This window comes from Aegilops tauschii, chromosome 3 (genome assembly GCF_002575655.3).
Source record: "Aegilops tauschii subsp. strangulata cultivar AL8/78 chromosome 3, Aet v6.0, whole genome shotgun sequence".
Taxonomy (NCBI): domain Eukaryota; kingdom Viridiplantae; phylum Streptophyta; class Magnoliopsida; order Poales; family Poaceae; genus Aegilops; species Aegilops tauschii.
The window spans coordinates 164,194,317-164,214,067 of record NC_053037.3 but is presented as its reverse complement, the minus strand read 5'-3'; the positions used below and the strand labels follow the sequence as shown (position 1 = coordinate 164,214,067).

Sequence of the window (19,751 nt, the reverse complement as noted above, 5' to 3'; positions counted from 1 at the left end):
CATTCTCGTCACCATCAAGCACGATCCGAAATTTCTTCCTCCAGCAGCGAAGAAACATTAGAATACCATGGTCAAACAATGGCGCTACGTTCCAGGATTAGCCAGGAACTTGTCTATCCTTTCAACTGCTGTATCTCATGGCTGTCGCCGTCAATCATAGAAATATGAGGTGGAACGTCGCCGTCAATTTGGTACGGAAGGAGGCTACATGGATACGTACATGCATACATACATGAGGGGAAAAGAAAAGAAGATACTCTACATGGCATGCATGTCTGCGTCTACCCGGATTTGATGCGCATCCAAGGCTCACAACTGTAGCTTACTGGGCATCGTCCTTTCTGGCCTTATCTGTCTAGAACACATCATCTAAATTGATGTTCACTTTGTTTGTGGTCTACTTTTTGTTCTATTTTTTTTTTGGTTGCTGCATTATATGTTTGTGGGAGTTTAGACGTGACATCCTTAAAAAATATCTAGATGTGAATTAAACAAACTGAATAAATAAACTAAGCAGCAACTTGTCTATCCTGGAACTCCTGCTAAGCGCTGTCAAACTCACGCACGGAACGTTCTTAATTCTGGCATCTGGCAGTGAGTGCTCGGACTTGGAGGGAGCGTTTGACCGCGTTCACTGCTCTAGTCTAGTCCCCCTCCCCCGCCTTCGAGCGCACGCTGCCAACGGAAAGAAAAGTCACTCGCGCAGGCGGAAAAAGCAGCCAGCAGCAGCGGAGGCGCAAAAAGCGAAAACCACCCTCACCGCAGCAGCTCGGCTAGCCTCCAGGTCCAGGCCACCACGGCGAAAGGTGGAGGGAGGAGAGGGAAAACAAATTCGCAGCGCCGGCTCCCCCAAAACCTAGCCCCCTCCCCTCTCCCCGGCGTCCCATGTGCCCCGTGTCGCCGGCGCCCCGGCGCCAGCAGTAGATCGCCGCGCCGGGGATGGCGCGCCCCGGGCACGCCATGCGCCGCTCCGGCCGAGGTCAGTCTGCCAGCCCCCCTCGATCTGAGCCCACTCCAAGGTTGCGTCGGAGCACCGGAACCTCGATGCCTTTTTTGCTTTGCTTGGGTAGGAAATTCGGGCCGTGGCGCGATTATTTAGGGGGAGCGCCTTGAGGTTTAGCGCCGGAGGGACGCCCAACTCTGTCTCTGTGCTTTGTTGAGGTGACGGCGAGGTTTTTGGGCGGAGGGGGCGGGTGCGTGGGACGCCCAATTCAGTGCTCGTGGCGGCGGCTGTTCTGGGATCTTAGTTTCCGCGCTTGTTTGGTAGCTCAATCTGGAGCTCGATTGGGGAGTCGTGGGAATGGCGGACTTACGGCTCGGTTCGGCATCGTGGGTAGGTCACTGGAGTGAGTCGAATTCAGGAATGCTTCAAGAGCTTAGATTGGCTGATGCCATGAACCCATGCCTTGGTTGGAACATTTGCTAGTTGTCTACTCTGGACACCGACTACACTGTTTTTTCTGTGTCAAAGGCTCTGCTTCAGTCAGTACATAGATTCATTGGTACAGAGAAGAACTATCTACTAGTTCAAGGAATTCTTTAGAGGAAACCGAGATGATAAGTACTCAATGTTCCTTAATTCACCATCAATTTGAAATATACACAAGTGTGCCTGTTCTGTATTTTTTTAAAATAAAATCTGCACTTGTTGTAGCCTCATTTCTCATCGGTCTAGCTAATTTGCACCACCTGTAGATGGGTTTATGATCCTGAATAACATTTGGACCTGGCCAGTTTGAAAGGCAATTTCTCTGTGCCAACTGTGTATTATATCTGATGGGCTGTTCGCACTAAATACAAGTGGATATCAATTAGTTGCATCTGTTTCTGTGCAATTTGCAACATGCCCTTGTCTTAAGATGATGCTGACTGGTTGACTGTACTGTTTCTTGGCAGGACTGTTTGAAGATGCTCCAAGGAAACTTCCATTTAATTTGTTGGTTGTTATATTGGCTCTGGAATTTATCAGTGAGACCAATTTGATTGCCAAAACATTGGCCCTAAAGGCTGACACTCCTGCTATGCCTCCTTCACAAGGATGGAGTCCAGTTCAGACCACGTTGTCCCGAACCAAAGTTGGCACAAGTGTTGCAATGCATCAGCATAGGCAAAAGAAGCTACATTCATCGCCATCTGCTCTGTCATCTGTGCACCCTCCTATTTCCGCACCGAGTTATAGCTCCATCTCTGGTGCTTCTGACCTCTCCTTGTATTCTTCGGACCTGTTCGATCCTCCGCTGCAGCATAACAGGCGCTTAGCAGAAGATGTTCCCGCTCATGAAAATGCTGCACCCCCTGATGCAGCTTCGAATACTAGTGCAGCTCCTTCTGGATTAGTACAGCCCCCAATATCTCCACACGATGGTAAGTTTTCCTTGAGCCTGAAATAATTTAATTCCAAATGATTTCATTATGTCAAACATGACTCCAAATTATATAAAAGAAATGCTTGTGTATTTTAATCTAATTTGGCATCCTCCTCATTTGAGGAAATAGCACCTCATGACTGATCATAGTACCAGTTGTTGTAAAATTATATAAGTTTGTTGGCTTTTGCTAATTCGAGCATTATAGTTTGGTCCATCAATTTGGAATGGTACTGATGAAATGAACTTTAGGATTGGTAGCAGTTTCATAAATAATGAACAGTGATGGATAACATTGACGTCAATCATAGATACTTATGGTTTGTAGTACATCTTGATATTTGCTCTAGATACACTGTCAAACAGTCGATTCCGTTTTAATTCACTCTCTGTTTTACTAGGCTGTTGTGCTCCAAACATGGTACAAAGACGAGGGAGCCAGGACTGCCATTGTGTTTACCCAGTTAGAGTTGAGCTCTTCCTTCACAACGTTTCCTTGAATTCAAATTGGAGCAACGAATTTCTCGAGGAGCTCGCGTCGCAGCTCAGCTTGCGGGTTACGCAGTTCGAGATTGTAAATTTCTATGTTGTTGGAACTTCTGGGCTAAATATGACAATGGACATAGCTCCCCACACTGGAAATAGCTTCTCATCTGATCAAGTTACTGCAATGAATTATTCTCTTAGCTCGCATACAGTTCGGATCAATCCGGTGCTGGTCGGGGATTACAATCTTATTAATTTAACGTGGTTCAGGCCATTGGGTCCAGCTCCTGGTAATCCTTTGTCATCTTGACGTTCTTTTACATGTTACAATGATGGTACATCTTTAGTGTCTACAGTAGAGAAAACTAGAATGCACTTCATTTTTAATTATTTTTGTCTGTGTTGTGTAGTTTGGTTGGGAGATTGAAGAATATTTGCAGCTCTGTCCAATTACCTATGGTGTGAACTGTCAACTACTCCCTCCGTTCCAAAATAATTGAAGTTCTAGGCTTTTCCTAAGTTAAACTTTTTAAAATTTGACCAAATATATATAGAAACCATAAAGATCCATGATATCAAATATATATATATATATATATATATATATATATATATATATATATATATATATATATATATATATATAAAATATGAAAATTCATTTCATAATGAAACTAATGAAGTTGATTTGGTTTTGTAGATGTTGATATATTTTTATATAGACTTGGTCAAACTCAATGAAGTTTGACTTACGACAATTCTAGAACTTCAATTATTTTGGAATGGAGGGAGTACCAACTTGTTAAAGTAGGAACCTTTTTGACTGATGCGTCAAAGAAGTACTACCTATGTTTCCAGAAACAAGCCAATTTGACCAAAATTGTTGTAGCATTTGCTTTACAAATCTGCAATGTCCAATCTACTGTCTTCCAAATTACCCTGGTTAACTCTAGCCATTTCTCCCACCCTCCCACCTTGTTATTTCTGTTTGCAATATTGTCGGAGTAAATAACCACGGGTAGCCTAGCCGGCTCCCCCTGGCTCTTCAAAAATTGTTAGGCAGAACAAGCCCTCAAGCGTCCAAGACACATGACCGCCTTCCTATGGCCGGCTGGCCCACCGGCCGGCTTCCGGAAGGCGGCAAGGCTATGCTGGCCCTCGCGAAAAGGGCCGACTCCCAGTAGCCGGCTATGAGAAGGCCGGCTCCTGGCAGGCGGCCAGGCGTCCCCCCCTCAAAGTCTGCACCCCCATAACGGCGATGAGACAGGGCGTGGCTACAGTAGAGCCTGCCACCCCCGAATCCCAGAGCACGCATGGCCATAATGCGCCGTCCGGCGCAGCACTGTTGCCATGTTGACCATGACGCCACCCACGACAGGCCGTCAGTACGGCCCGTAGGTGGCGGGCCCCGCCAGCCAGAGAGACACCCGAAGGCGGCCAAGCCTCCCCCAGTCGGCCTGGGACGTAGCCGGCCCCCGTCAGCCGGCTACCTCCCTCCCTCGAAGTATGTGCACCATTAAGGAGACAAGACGAGGTAAGGCTACAGTGAGAGCCCTCCAGGCGGCGGCACTGTAGCCATGCTTACCCCGACAAAGCCCTCGTCATCAGGGGCGAGGCTACAGTGACCAGCCGCCGACAAGACCCTCAGGCGGTGGGGCCGGTCTGTCGGCCAAGAGGCCGGCAGCCGGCGGGACCCACCAGTCGGCGGGCCCCAGTGGCCGGGGGAGAAGCCGGCGGATACAGACACTGACGGCCTGGACCCGCATCCAGCCGGATTACCATTGTACCCTTGGGGGGTAGGCCTATATAAACCCCCCAGGGCACCCATGCAAAGGGTTGATCTCTTAAGAGTTTTAGACACCACATAGAGAGAAGAGGAGAGCTAGCCTTGCCCTTCTTCTCCCTCTAGCCAAACAGCTCAAGGAGCCACTTGTAGCCACTTGTGTTGATCTAGTGATCATGTGGAGAACCCGCAGAGCAGGACTAGGGGTGTTATCTCCACGGAGAGCCCCGAACCTGGGTAAGATTCGCCGGCGTGCATGTCTTCGCCTTATCCCGTTTCCAGGCACCAGCGATGTCTTACTGGCTCCCACAATGATAAGCCACCCGTTGGCATATGTCGCACCTACCACCCGACAAATATTAATAAAGGGTTTTGGTCACTTGTATCTATAATACAATTCTAGGTGTGCATTATTTGGTAAAAGGTGCCAAGTATGTAGAAAAGGATGGATTATTGAAATATAAAAAGATAGTGTAGATAGGTGCTAGATATTCAACTTCTACCATGCCATGGAATTTTAATGCCCAACTCATTCGGTCCAAAAAGGAGAGAAAGGTAAAGCAAGCATGCCGCCTGTATATAACCTGGGGAGCCGCATTACACAATTAGCCACAGAGGGCACATGTAGATTACATATTGCTTTGCCTTCTAAAGAACTGGTTTAAAATCTTTATATATTTTTCTGTGTTTGTTTAAAATCTTCAGATTACAGGTATTCCATCTGGACAACGTGCCCTTTCTTTTCGTGTGTGTGTCTTATTTATTATTAGTCCCACTTTAAAATTAAATTTCTCTCCTAACAGTGTTCTGTCTTCTGTTTCATTTTTTAGCTCCAGCATTCATGATATCACCTAAGGCATCTCCATCTACATCATCCGCCTTACCAAAAAGGAGTGACAACACCAGCAGTAGCAGGCACTTGAGCCTGATCACTGTCATTTGCATATGTATTGGTGCTCTAATTGGTGTCCTGGTGATTGTTCTATTTATTTGCTTCTGCACATTTAGGAAAGGAAAGAAGAAGGCGCCTCCTGTTGAAACACGTATGTGTCGAGTTATCTAGTCCTTCCTTTATTCTTTGCATTTGAAAAAATAGTTTTATCTATTTTATTTTATGTGATGTGATTAGATTGTTTAAACTATGCTATATGCAACAACTCCCCAATTTTTGCATTATTGTCCATGCTCATCGTTTTGACTTCGTGCGTAGCTTTCCTCTTATTGAGATCTGTATATGAAGTTATCATGTCTAATACTAGAAGCTATTGCTTGAATGCTACACCGATCTTCAGTTGAAGCATCAGTATTGTCGATGGTAGAGATATTTTGTCCCTGGTTTGCTGGTGGACAACAACCATGATATTGGAACCCAAGCTATATGTAGGCTGGTACAAAGAAAACCAGCTATGGTAGTTGATTGGCTGTCACTGACTAGTAGGTACAACCTTCAAATAATAGTTGTATGATACATGGAATTCACTCTTGGCCCAAAACCACCCCTGTCCATCCTATTTTGCATTAACAGGAAGTGAGCAGATGCTACTCTAGGTCCCTATACTTGTTTCGAGCGGTCAAATAAGCTCCTAGCATATCTAAGTCCCTGAACATGTTTAAGTAGATGTAGAGCAATTAGGTCCCAGATATACCAATGTGGCGGGACTTCCCTCTCCATGGAAGGGGGACCAACTTTATCGTGGATCTCAAGATCTAAGCCACCCTCACTGCTAATTTCATTCAGGCACAGACAAGGGCTGCTGTCACTATTACTCCTCCTGATCGCCCTTGTCATAAGATCTGAGAAGAGTTTGGTGTGCCGGTGAATAATAATCAATCTACCGTATCAGCACTCTAGTTCTGCATGGTACGTTTGGGGCCTAACCAACCAACTTAAACATGTTCAAGAACTTAGAGATGCAATTTGGGAGTTTAGAGACGCATGATGCATTTACTCTGTCTAGAGAAATTCCCGACTTGTGTCAAAATATGCCTAGGCGACCAGACTAAGTCATTTGTAAATTGTAACTATTATTGGATCAAATCACAGCATATTGGATCACGGCAGTGAAAGCATTGCAGAGAATTCTCCTAACCGTATTAGCATTGGGAGGATACTTTGAGATTCGGTTTCACTTGCGCAAGTGCAATACATTTGAACTAAGGTCTTCATGGCTTGTCATGTTAAGAGAAATGCATCTTCCTTACTTATTTTTAGGGTGTCTTTCTTACATATTTGTGGACTGTGAAAGGTGATAATGTATTTCTGGTTGTAGTTGTGTGAAAATTATTAGATAAGATGGAAGCAGATACTTTATCCCTAGCCCCCTATGATTCATTCAGATTCTTAGTTAATTTCAAATGATCCAGTTTTTGGTTTCTTTCCCAGTGTTCGTTATGTTTGTTTTCATAATCATTTTAATGTGTATTAACGTCATCTGTTGTTCTGTAACAGCCAAGCAAAGGACACCAGATGCAGTATCTGCAGTTGAATCACTTCCTCGCCCCACAAGTACAAGGTTCCTTGCATATGAAGAACTTAAAGAAGCAACAAACAACTTTGAGGCTTCATGTGTGCTTGGGGAAGGTGGTTTTGGCCGTGTCTTTAAGGGGATACTAAGTGATGGCACTGCTGTTGCTATTAAGAAGCTTACTACTGGGGGGCACCAAGGAGATAAGGAGTTTCTAGTTGAAGTGGAGATGCTGAGCAGATTGCACCACCGCAATCTTGTGAAACTCATTGGATACTATAGCAACCGTGAATTGTCACAAAGCCTTCTTTGTTATGAGCTTGTTCCTAATGGAAGCCTAGAAGCTTGGCTTCATGGTATGGCTTGCCAACTTTTTCTTTCTGAACCATTGCTGCATAGTCCCCAATTTAGTTGCAACTGAAACTAATCTTTCATTAGATTAATTTTGTTATCTCATTGTAATTTCCTGATGTCCAAAACATGACTCTGACAACATCTTTCATTTTGCAGGCTCATTAGGCGCTGACTGCCCCTTGGATTGGGACACCAGAATGAAGATAGCACTTGATGCTGCAAGGGGATTAGCATACCTTCACGAGGATTCACAGCCTTGTGTAATCCACAGGGATTTCAAAGCTTCTAATATATTGCTCGAGAATGACTTTCATGCTAAAGTGTCTGATTTTGGTTTGGCCAAACAGGCGCCAGAAGGGCGCTTAAATTATCTTTCAACTCGTGTTATGGGAACTTTTGGGTAAGCTGAATGTGTTCTACCCTGAGCTACATCCAGCTATTTCTGTTCTGCTTTTGCTTTATATGTCTGACGTGTTTTTCAGGTACGTAGCACCAGAGTATGCAATGACAGGACACTTAATTGTAAAAAGTGATGTATATAGCTATGGAGTTGTTCTACTTGAACTACTTACTGGGAGGAGGCCTGTTGACATGTCACAATCTTCGGGGCAGGAGAATCTAGTCACATGGGTTAGATTTCCTTCTATTCCATACCATCTTCAGTTATTTTTGTATTAGTCTCTTTTACTTTCGTCAGAGTACGAACCTGTCTGTATTATTTTAGTAACTATTGAGCAGCCAACTAGTTGTGAGTGTCCTAGGCATGAACAGTAGTGGTTTATTAATGCCAAAGGCAGCTGGGAAAAAACAAGACAGCTAGACAGTAAATCACTGCTGGGTGGAAAGCAAAACATTACGCGTAACTAGTTGAGTGTTCTTTTTACTATATACTCCCTCCGTTTCTAAATGTAAGTCTTTGTAGAGATTCCACTAGGTGGACTACATACGGAGCAAAATGAATGAATCCACACTTAAAATGCATCTACATACATCCGTATGTAGTTCATAGTGAAATCTCCACAAAGACTTATATTTAGGAACGGAGGAAGTATATGCCTCCCGCTCCCAAACGCCCAGAGACATGGGTAGAAAGACTAAAACAGACTGTTGTTATGTTCCGTATCTAGCTTGAGTGACTAGGCTTTGGGTATGCTTATTAATGAAGTGACTAGGCTCTGGGTATGGTTATTAATGAAATTTCAATGTAATCCTTGTCCACAACACTGACAATTATTCATATGTTTCTTAGTTGCCTTCTGTGGCTAGTTTCGCAGGAGGCTAGTTCATTAAACCTCAACATTTTGCGTATCTATAGAACTGATTATCAATAATAAGTATAAAGAGCATATGATGTTACACTTGTGTAATAATGATGTTATTTTTGCTCGACTAACCACAGACACGGCCAGTTCTTCGGGATAAAGATAGGCTACAGGAACTAGCTGACCCCAAGCTTGGTGGACAATATCCGAAAGATGATTTTGTGAGGGTGTGCACAATCGCAGCAGCCTGTGTTTCCCCGGAGGCGAACCAAAGGCCAACGATGGGCGAGGTGGTGCAGTCACTTAAGATGGTGCAACGCTCCACGGAGTTCCAAGAATCTGTACCGACACCGCCAGCTCGTCCTAATGCCCGGCATACTGCAACGACCTATGAATCTGATGGCACTTCATCCATGTTCTCATCTGGACCCTTCTCGGGCCTCAGCCCCTTTGAGACTGAAAACATGTCAAGAACGGCGGTTTTCTCGGAAGATCTTCACGAAGGTCGATGATCTTGAGGGTGGTTGGTGAGTAGATGTTTAAGGTAGAGCCTCTAACCGCCCATTCAAAGGCTGGTGGTGTTAGTGACCTGGTCGGTCACCGGGAAGCAGTACCTGTAAATTCCATTTTTCGTCACCACCTGCAAAAGACTAGATCGTCGCAACATTTGATGGCTTTGTACCAAGGAAATGATTTTGCTCGAGGTTTCTGTCACACATTTTTGGCGTGTGTTGGACCTTTTTTGTCAACTTTGAGTTGCAACAGGAAGTGGTAGCTATTTGCAGCAGATTTCTGTTGCGTGTGTGGGGAACTGTGGAGTGGAGATCCCCGGCACCTGTGCGCGCGTCCGCTGTACCGGCCTGCCTGCACGCGGTGCTGTAGTACCGGCGACGTGGGGGACTTTTGTGAAAGCAAAAGGATTTCCTGAACAAGCGGGTGTCCTCCAGCCATGGATGCATGCCATGGCTCCCGGCAAATGCTCCCACTCCCCACACTCTCGTCTTCAGCGCCCCTTCTCCCGCGGTCAAACACTCCCTCTCTTCCCTTTCACCACTAACCTCTCGATCGCCTCTCTATCGCCCCTACCTCACTGCTCCCTCCCTCTCTAGATCGAGATGGACATGGCTGGGCTGCTCGCGCTTCTCGTCGCGGCAGGGGCCGCGGTTGCGGCGGACGCCAAGCCGTACAGCCCGGCGGACTCCATCCTGCTCAACTGCGGCTCCACGGCGGACGGCCTTGACGCGGACGGGCGCAAGTGGCTGGCGGACACCAACAACAACATGTGGCTGGGCGACTCCGGCAAGTCGTCCCTGATGGCGGCGGCGGACGAGCTGGACTCGTCGCTGCCGTCGACGATCCCCTACATGACGGCGCGCGTCTTCACGGTGGACACGGTGTACAACTTCACGGTGAACCCCAAGGACCGGCACTGGCTCCGCCTCCACTTCTACCCGTCCTCCTACAACGGGATCGCGCCCGAGGACTTCCGCTTCTCCGTCTCCACCTCCACCGGCCTCACCCTCCTCCACAACTTCAGCGTCTGGGTCACCACCAAGGCGCTCACCCAGGCCTACATCGTCCGGGAGTTCTCGCTCCCGCGGACGCCCGCGGGGTTCATCGCCGTCACCTTCACCCCCACGCCCATGCCCAACGTCACCTACGCCTACATCAACGGCCTGGAGCTCATCTCCATGCCCGACATCTTCGAGGACCCCGCCATCATGGTGGGCTTCGCCGACCAGACCGTCGACATCGCCACCTCCTCCTTCCAGACCATGTACCGCTTCAACATCGGCGGCGGTTACATCCCGCCGTCCAACGACTCCGGCCTCGCCCGCTCCTGGTTCGACGACACGCCCTACGTCTTCGGCGTCATGCAGGGGATCAGCTACACGGCCGGCCCCCGGTTCCACGTCAAGTACCCCACCGAGGCGTCCGAGTACGCCGCCCCCGTCGAGGTCTACCTCGGCACCCGCTCCATGGGCTCCGACCCGCGCGTCAACCAGAACTACAACCTCACCTGGACCATGGAGGTGGACGGCAACTTCACCTACGTCGTCCGCCTCCACTTCTGCGAGCTCCTGCTCAACAGGCCCAACCAGCGCGCCTTCGACATCTACATCAACAACAAGACGGCGCAGTCGGACGCCGACGTCATCGAGATGACGTCCGAGCGTGGCGTGCCGGTGTACAAGGACTTCGCCGTGCACATGGCCGACGACCCCGGGGATGAGGTCATGTGGGTGGCCATGCACCCGTCCGTGGCGCTCAGGCCCCAGTTCTACGACGCCATCCTCAACGGCCTCGAGGTCTTCAAGCTCAACGACACCGCCGGCAACCTGGCCGCGCCGGATCCCGTGCCGTCCAAGATGCTCGCGGAGGCGGAGCTGGGTAACAGTGAGAAGGACAGGTCCAAGAAATCCAAGGACCAGGCAAACCTTGCGACGGTGATAGGTGGCACGGCGGGCGGCGCCGCTGCGGTGGGGATCGTCGCGGCCATCTGCGTGGTGGTCTACCACAACAAGAAGAACAGGGAGCTCACCGGCAGCGACTCGCACAACTCCGGCTGGCTGCCGATGTACCACTCTACAACCAGCGGCAAGTCGTCCGGCCACCTCGCGGCGAACCTGGCGGGCATGTGCCGCCACTTCTCCATCGCGGAGATAAAGACGGCGACCAAGAACTTCAGCGAGTCGCTGGTGATCGGCGTGGGCGGGTTCGGGAAGGTGTACCGAGGCGTGGTGGACGGCGACACCAAGGTGGCAATCAAGCGGTCGAACCCGTCGTCGGAGCAGGGCGCGCTGGAGTTCCAGACGGAGATCGAGATGCTGTCCAAGCTGCGGCACCGGCACCTCGTCTCCCTCATCGGCTTCTGCGAGGAGAGCAACGAGATGGTCCTCGTCTACGACTACATGGAGCACGGCACGCTGCGGGAGCACCTCTACAACAAGGGCAGCAACCCGCCGCTGTCGTGGCGGCACCGCCTCGACATCTGCATCGGCGCCGCGCGTGGTTTGCACTACCTCCACACGGGCGCCAAGTACACCATCATCCACCGCGACGTCAAGACCACCAACATCCTCGTGGACGAGAACTGGGTCGCCAAGGTCTCCGACTTCGGCCTCTCCAAGTCCGGCTCGTCCACGGTGAACCAGGCGCACGTCAGCACCATGGTCAAGGGGAGCTTCGGATACCTCGACCCGGAGTACTTCCGGCGGCAGCAGCTCACCGACAAGTCAGACGTCTACTCCTTCGGCGTCGTGCTGTTCGAGGTGCTCATGGCGCGGCCGGCGCTGAGCCCGCAGCTGCCGCGGGAGCAGGTCAGCCTCGCCGACTATGCGCTCAGCTGCCAGCGGAAGGGCACCCTGCGGGACGTCGTCGACCCGACCATCAAGGACCAGATCGCGCCAGAGTGCCTCATCAAGTTCGCCGAGACGGCGGAGAAGTGCCTAGCCGACCAAGGCTTGGAGCGGCCGTCCATGGGCGACGTGCTGTGGAACCTCGAGTTCGCGATGCAGCTGCAGGACGCGTTCGACGGCGCCAGCGGGCGACGGCAGGCCCAAGACGACGGGAGCGGCAGTGGGCGCCCGGTGCTCGAGCCCAGCAACAGCTATGGGAGCACCGCCAGCGTAACGACGATCGGGACGTCGTCCACGTCCAGGGCGCACGACGCTTGCGTCGTAATCGAGGAGGACGACGACGACATAACCAATCGCGCGGCCTTCTCGCAGCTCGTGCAACCCACCGGGCGGTGACACGAGCCGAGCGGCTCCCTGTTTCCACGGGGGCGCGAAGCGTGAAGAGTGAAGAGAGTGTGCTATGTGTTGTGTTGTTGGTGCTAAATTATTTTGAGATTCTCTTTAGTACGTAGATCAATGTAAGTTCCAAGGACATGGAGATTTTGATAACTAGAAGCAAACATTAGTGTTTCACTCAGTGTTCATGTAGCTAAGGTACTAGCGAATACAGTGGAATTTAATCAAGGGTTTGTCTAGGACACATCTAGATGTGACATAATTATGGCCTTTCCGATCGCTATGTTAATGGCCCTTCCGATCGCTATGTTTTCTCTCTCATTCGCTTGTTTGTCACCCGAGCCTTCCCTCTCTTCAGCACTCATCCTTTTTGTTTGTCGCTTCTAGGGCTGGGCCGCATCCCCCCTCCCACGAACTTTCCTAGGCCCGGGCCTTGTGTTTGTGGGCTTAAGAGCAAGTCCAACGCGGTGACCCATTTCGTCTGCGCACGTCCGTTTGGGTCGGCGCGGACAGAAAATTCGGCCCAACGCGCCGACCCAAACAGAAGCATGTCCGCTTTTCGTCAGCCTACCGACCCATTCCCGGCCCATTTTTAGTCGGGTTTGCGTCGGCGCGGACACGAGACGGACGCGCGCGCGCCCGCCTACTCCTCCCCCTGGCCCGCTGGTCGGTGGCACATTGGCCATCCTCTCCCATTCCAGCAGCAAACCCTCGCTAGCCTCCTTCGTCGTCGACGACGCCGCCCATTTTGCTGGTGCCTCTGGCAGCTGCCGGTGCCGCAACATCCACCTCCGCAACGCCGCCACCACCGTCTTGCCGCCGGGGATCCGAAAGCTTCCCATCCCCACTCCCCGTCACAACCGCGACCAAGAAGCCGCCTCGCCGCCCCGGCCAGCTCCTTCATCCTGACACCGGCACGCTCACCGGACGCCGCCAGGGTAGCTAGCTGGTCCGAGGGCGGCGCGACTCCCTTCGCCTGCCGGCTCCTTCGTCGACGCCCGCAAGCTGTTCGACAGTTTGCCCAGGTACAAAATGGACTCCGCCGACGAGTTCTTTTTTCACAATTTCCTTTGCGACTCTGACGATTCCTCGTCCGATGATGAGGAGGAGATCTTTGCTGCCGTGTTGGTCCATGAAAGTGCGTTATATCGACTAGAGGGGGTGGGGGTGTGAATAGGTGATTTTTATGAATTCTTCACTAAGGAATTTGCCAGTGAGGAAATTCCTTAGAGAAGAACTACTTGCAGCGGAATAAGTACTCAAAAGTATGCATAGCAGAACACAAGCATGGTCATCATGATGAAATGAAAACAAGCATAGAGTACAGAAAGCGTAAACACAGGATAACACAGGATGAAGACAAACAGACTGAAGAAATTGAACTGAGGAAATTGAGAAAGTCTTCAGTCAAAGTCTTCAAACACAGATATGAACAAGTGCACAACACAGTTATGAGGAAATGAAAGAGTTGAGGAAATAGAACCAGTAAGCTTGGTGAAGACAATGATTTGGTAGACCAGTTCCAACTGCTGTCTAGGTTGTACATCTGGTTGGAGCGGCTAGGTATTTAAATCTGAGGACACACAGTCCTCACTGTATTCTCCTTGAGCTAAGGTCACACAGACCTCGCCCAATCACTCATGGTAAGTCTTCAGGTGACTTCCGAACCTTCACAAACTCGGTCACTTGGCGATCCACAATTTCCTCTTGGATGCTCTAGACCATGACGCCTAACCGTCTGGAAGAAGCACAGTCTTCAAAGGTAACAAGCGTCGGATCCACGCAGGATCAATCTCTTCAGTGATGCTCAATCACTTTGGGTTTGTAGGTGTTTGGGTTTGGGTTTTCCTCACTTGATGATTTTCGCTCAAAGGCCTCAGAGGATGGGATGCTCTCAAATGACAAGTGTCAGTTTCTCTCGGAGCAGCTAACCAGCTAGTGGTTGTAGGGTGCGGCTATTTATAGCCTAGGGAGCAGCCCGTCATGATAAGACATAAATGCCCTTCAATGATATGACCGTTAGGTGGGTAGATATTTTGGGACAGCTGCCGCATAGCACAACAACGTTCGGAAATTTGAGTATCAAATTCCTCAGGGCTATCATGTTCCTCACTGTGTAGGCAATCCGCACTGGCGAATTCCTAACTCCTCAGTCAGAACAAATTACTCAGAGACCAGAAGAACTTCGTCTCTGTCACTGAAGAATATGACTGAACTGTATGAGATTTCCAAAGGCTTCACTCGAAGGGATTGGTAGGTGTAGGATTTTGAGTTGAGCATCACATGGAAATTTTTCCTTAGTATTTCCTCGACCTCCTTTAACAGTACGGTGTTTCCTATGACTCAAGAAAGGGAAAATGAAACTACGAAAACAACAGTCTTCACGCTTCATGTTCCTCAAATGAATACCAAGTCTTCAAGGTCACACCAATTTCTTCACTTTCAAAGTCTTCAGAAATCCAAAGTCTTCAGTTGAAGAACTTCATTTTTAGGGGTCGACTTTCTCTGTAAATATCAAACTCCTCATAGACTTATAGACCTGTGTACACTCATAAACACATTAGTCCCTTAACCTATAAGTCTTCAATACACCAAAATCACTAAGGGGCACTAGATGCACTTACAATCTCCCCCTTTTTGGTGATTGATGACAATATAGGTTAAGTTTTCAACGGGGATAAACATATGAAGTGTAAATACTGATATTGAGGAATTTGATTGCAAGATATAGCAGAACTCCCTCTGAAGATGTGCATAGTGAGGAATTTGCTTTTGAAGCACTGCACACTTGAAGAGTAAAATCATGGAGATCTCCCCCTATATCTTGTAATTCATACACGCATTTGACATAATATATGAAGAATTTGAAATGCATGATGAAATATGGTGACTGATGTAATTCAGCATGCGTGCAATAACATTAACAAGGAATAAACATGCAGAAGAAACAGCAAAAGTATCAGGCCACCATAGAGTTTAAGTTTACAACTCGATCCAACAAAGTCATCAGAAGAACGAGAGTTGTAACTTAGAAAAAAACGCCCATAAAAGATAGACCCGCTTGAAGACTAACTCAAATTTCTCCCCCTTTGTCATCGAATGACCAAAGGTTCAAAAATGAGGACTAACGCCCCTGAAGAATATCAAGTTGATGAAGGAGCGTCAGTGTTGTTGGGGTCGTTTGTTGATGTAGGGCCTGCCGCAGTGTCGTCCAAGTCTTCATGCTCGTCGGTGTCACGCGATGAAGAATAGGAGCTGGCCACCAAGGACGGAACCTTGACCTTCTTGTATTTCTTTGGTGGAGGAGCAGACCAGTCAAAGTCCTCCTTGATACCCATTTTCTTCAGATCTTCTGCGCTATAAATGTGCGACAGAACAGCCCAGGTGCGGTTGAGGGTTTCATGAAGGTAGTAATGGTTTTTCTTCACTGCATTGTGGGTAGCAGTCATGTTGTGAAGAACTGAACCAAACTGACGCTTGACCCATTTGTGATTGCGATCAACCTTCTGGTGAAGACTGAGGAGAAGCTCATGACCAGTCATCACCCTGGGAGCTGTGCCTTGAGGATTTGGCTTGGGTGCGTTGGCGACATAGTCATGGGTGGCAGAGTCATCATTGGTGGAGTAGGATGCAGCCTTGCGAAATTGACCATCCAATGGACGAATGCCTTCATCAATAACAGCAGTAGCCTTGCCCTTTTCATCAGCTGAGGAAAATGTCCATTTGAGGACTTCAATCGGGGGCAAGTAGCTGCAATGGTTCAGTGTATCAGCTTTGTAGTTGAGTGAAGACCTTGTTCTGATGAATCTCATAATCCACGGAGCATAAGGCTTCAACTCAAACGGTGACATTGTGACATTGGCCAGAGTCCTCATGAAGAAATCATGGAAGTTGACGGGAACGCCACGAATGATATTGAAAAGCAGATTCTTCATGATGCCAACGACTTCTTCTTCATTCGAGTCATGGCCCTTGATAGGACTCAATGTCTTCGTCAGAATGCGATAGACAGTCCGAGGCACATATAACAATTCCTTCACAAGGAATTTAGTTCTTGGGGCCTGACCTGGCTTCAATGGCTTCATCAGCACTTGCATATAGTGATCTGTAAGCTCAGGTTCACTGTAGACGCAACAAGCAGCTTCAAGGGGAGGACTGAGAGGCAAAGCACGAAGCAATTCAGTAGCTGGTGCCTTGTAGTGAGTATTTTCAGACATCCAGTCCAGCACCCATGAATTCACATCTTTAGAGTCTCCGGTGATGTGCAGAGTTGCATAAAATTGAAGAATGAGCTCTTCATTCCAATCACATATATCAGTGCAGAAATTTAACAGTCCAGCATCATAAAGAACACTGAGGAATGGCACGAAGCACGGCAGAGATTCCATATCCACACGAGGGATGTGCTCATGATCAAAGACTTTGTCTTTGTTGAACAACACTGAGGAATAAAAATTTGCCTGGCTGGCAGTCCAGAAACGCCTCTTCCTAATGCTAGCAGAGTCATAGGGGTTGTAATCAGTGAAGAATACGTGCTCGCCGAAGAAATGATTAGCCTTGAATTTTTGCTTCCTTGAGAATGGATCCTTTGTCTTAGGCAGAGGAGTGTCAGTCAGTTGCATTACAACCTCAGGAATCGCAATTTCAGGTTCTTCAGGCTGAGGAATTTCTGGTTCCTCTTCAGTGGCAGCCTGGGTCTTCAATTCTTCATTTTCATTTTCTTCAGCACTAGTGACTGGAATTTCTTCATGAGCTTCATCAGATCCCATTTGAACTGTAGTTGTTGGGGACTGAGGAATTTGTTGCAATGGTGTGAAGAGTGGAGAGTTGGGGTGCTGACTTTCCCAAAAGTCATCATTCATCACTGGTGTGGTACAGCCAATGTCCACATCTTCATCTTCCATTTCTTCAACGCCGGCCTCTTCAGCAGTAAACTGAGGCATAGGCGAGGAAACTGTGGGAGTTGAAGGGATTTTATCCACTTCAATTTCTTCATCCATCTGCTCTGACGAAGCAGCAGAAGGATTTTCTTCATCAGATCCGCTAGGGATCACATATTCTTCATCAAAAGGGACGATTTCCTTTGATGGCATGGAGGAAACAGGAACAACATCAATTGGATTAGCAAATGAGCTTGTCAATTTCTTCATCTTCTTCGGTGCTGAAGAATCTGAAGGAGCTGATGCTTTCCTTTTCTTCACTGCTGCACGCTCTGCAGCCTTGGTCTTCTTCACATCTGATGCAGATGGAAGAATTGGAGTTGGGGTAGGCGCAGGAGGAGCAGAGGAATGTGGTTGATTTTCTTCAGGCACAACTGATGCAGTTGCCCTGACCTCTTCATTTTCTTCAGGCGCACCACTAGTGGATGCCCTGGCAATTTCATCAGCGGCTGGAATGCAGTCATCAGCCCTGGAACTCACATTTTCTTCAGCAGCCTGAATGTCATCAGCGGTGCTGGCATGTTCTTCAGTTGGCTGAGCAGATGCTTTAGCCTGAGGAATTTCTTGTTGCAATGGGGCTGCAACATTGGAGGTGAACTTCTCAGTCAGTTTAACAAACCTGACCTTGGCTCCTTTCCAATCAACATAGTAAGCATTGAAATCATCGCTGAGGACTTTGATTTCAGACTGGATCTTCACAAGTTCATCAGTTGTCATAGAGACAATGTTGTTCTTCAGGAATTTCTCCTTCCTGTACTGCGCTTTCTTGAGCTGCCTGGCCTTCTCAAATTTCCATTTCTCTTCTTGGATGAAGGCAGTCAGCATATGACTTTGGCCAGGAGTCAGCTTGAAGTCAGGCATAGGAGTGTTTGGGTCCTTGTGCCAGAGATCAATGTAGTCGAGGATCAACTTTGGATCCAAAAGTAGAGGCACATTTGTGCCCTTGGCTCTAGCGGCCCTGACTTGCCTATCTCTGATGATTTCAGCAAGTTCTTCATCATCAGCTTTGTCTTCTTCAGACGGCACTTGGAAGGCGACCTACTTCTTGTGAGGACTTGGGTGAGAGCCTCGTCCAGCAGTGGTCTTTGTCTTCAGCAGAGAGGGTCCTGTTGAAGAATTTGGTGCAGCTGAGGAACTAGCTGAAGCTCCTGAGGCAATAGAGATGCCTGTAGTCCTTTGGCACGTGGCAAGATGCACAGGGGCTGAGGATTTGGTCGGAGCAGCTGAGGACTTTGGAGGAGCAGGAGCAGCGTGAGGAATTGGCCGTGAGGGCTTAGCTGAGGAACTTGGCCGTGAGGGCATTGAAGAAGAAGCACTTGGCTTATGCGCAAGCTTCTTTGCCATGGATTTCTTCGGCTTTACACAGGCCTCAGCAGCAGCAGCAGAGTCTTCGTTGAATTTCCTCACTGCATCTTTTTCCTGTTTGGCCAGCTTGGCCTGGCGCTTGGCCCATTCTTTAGGATAATCTTCACCACGCTTGAGGCCGGTGAGATCAGCTTCTTGGCTAGATGCCAATGGAGGTCTTGAGCATGGAGGATTGAGTGCGAATTTCTTCATGTATTTGGGAGTCACATACCTGTACTCCCTCCACTCTCTTGCCCATCTCCTCTCTATCTTCTGAATGCGCACCTTGTGCTGATTTTTATCTTCCTCGGGGGGTGTGCAGTACCCAGCATAGATGTCCTCAGGGATTTCAAATGCAGTGTTAGTCTCAGGCCTCTTTCCTCCTTTCTGTGGCTTCTTTCCATCAACCATTTTCTTCAGATGAGGAATTTGAACAATTGAATTCTCTGAAGAAGTATGCAACCTTTCTTCGAGGAACACTGCAAATGAGTCAAGTTGATGAGAACCTAGTGATTCAGCAGCGGACATGAGTACCTGTGAATAGAGTATAGTTGCGAGGAATTTGGAGAGGTCATATGCGTTCTCAGAAGGTTTTTCAAAAAGAATAAGTTTGAGGAATTTGACCAGATGAGTCTTGAAGAATTTCACTAAGCATTCTTTGTCTTAGATTCCAGAGTTGTATAGATCGAAGGTCCACACAATTTAGGAATCTTGAAGAAAAATTATTGCTTAGAGAAACGAATCAAGAACAGATGACATGTAAGGTGTTTAGTGTGTGAAGAATTTGAAAAATAAACACCTTTGAAGATTTTGTAGAAATCATTTGAATCAAAGAGGGCAGTAAAAGTAACTTTTAATTACCCTAAACGAAGAGCACAACGAACTGTGAGGTAGAGATGAGAAGTTCGTCTGTGCAGATCTTCCACGCCCTAACTCGGCGGAGGAAGACGGCTACGGCGGCGGCGGAGTGAAGATTTCCGCGGCCGGCGCGAGTAC

At 48.4% G+C, this 19,751-nt stretch overlaps 2 protein-coding genes across 2 annotated transcripts; both read left to right on the top strand.

Annotated features, from left to right (window-relative positions):
* The first annotated feature begins 604 nt into the window (after nucleotides 1-604).
* LOC109770142 (receptor-like serine/threonine-protein kinase ALE2) lies at nucleotides 605-9,419 on the top strand. Its single transcript, XM_020328888.4, has 8 exons — nucleotides 605-979; nucleotides 1,897-2,364; nucleotides 2,768-3,142; nucleotides 5,466-5,678; nucleotides 7,085-7,456; nucleotides 7,611-7,854; nucleotides 7,937-8,084; nucleotides 8,854-9,419. The coding sequence occupies exons 1-8, from the start codon at nucleotides 940-942 to the stop codon at nucleotides 9,226-9,228; spliced, it is 2,235 nt and encodes a 744-aa protein (XP_020184477.1). The 5' UTR covers nucleotides 605-939; the 3' UTR covers nucleotides 9,229-9,419.
* Nucleotides 9,420-9,763: 344 nt separating this feature from the next.
* On the top strand, nucleotides 9,764-12,733 carry LOC109770238 (receptor-like protein kinase ANXUR1). Its single transcript, XM_045234741.2, has one exon. It carries the CDS (start codon nucleotides 9,832-9,834, stop codon nucleotides 12,469-12,471), a length of 2,640 nt encoding a protein of 879 aa, XP_045090676.1. The 5' UTR covers nucleotides 9,764-9,831; the 3' UTR covers nucleotides 12,472-12,733.
* Nucleotides 12,734-19,751: the final 7,018 nt, after the last annotated feature.

Excerpts from the sequence above, each read along its gene's own strand:
- LOC109770238 (XM_045234741.2), top strand. The coding sequence starts at position 9,832 with ATGGACATGGCTGGGCTGCTCGCGCTTCTCGTCGCGGCAGGGGCCGCG.
- LOC109770142 (XM_020328888.4), top strand. The coding sequence starts at position 940 with ATGGCGCGCCCCGGGCACGCCATGCGCCGCTCCGGCCGAG. Across the intron at positions 7,855-7,936 it reads CGTGTTATGGGAACTTTTGG|GTACGTAGCACCAGAGTATG; the intron begins GTAAGCTGAATG and ends CGTGTTTTTCAG. Across the intron at positions 8,085-8,853 it reads AGGAGAATCTAGTCACATGG|ACACGGCCAGTTCTTCGGGA; the intron begins GTTAGATTTCCT and ends GACTAACCACAG.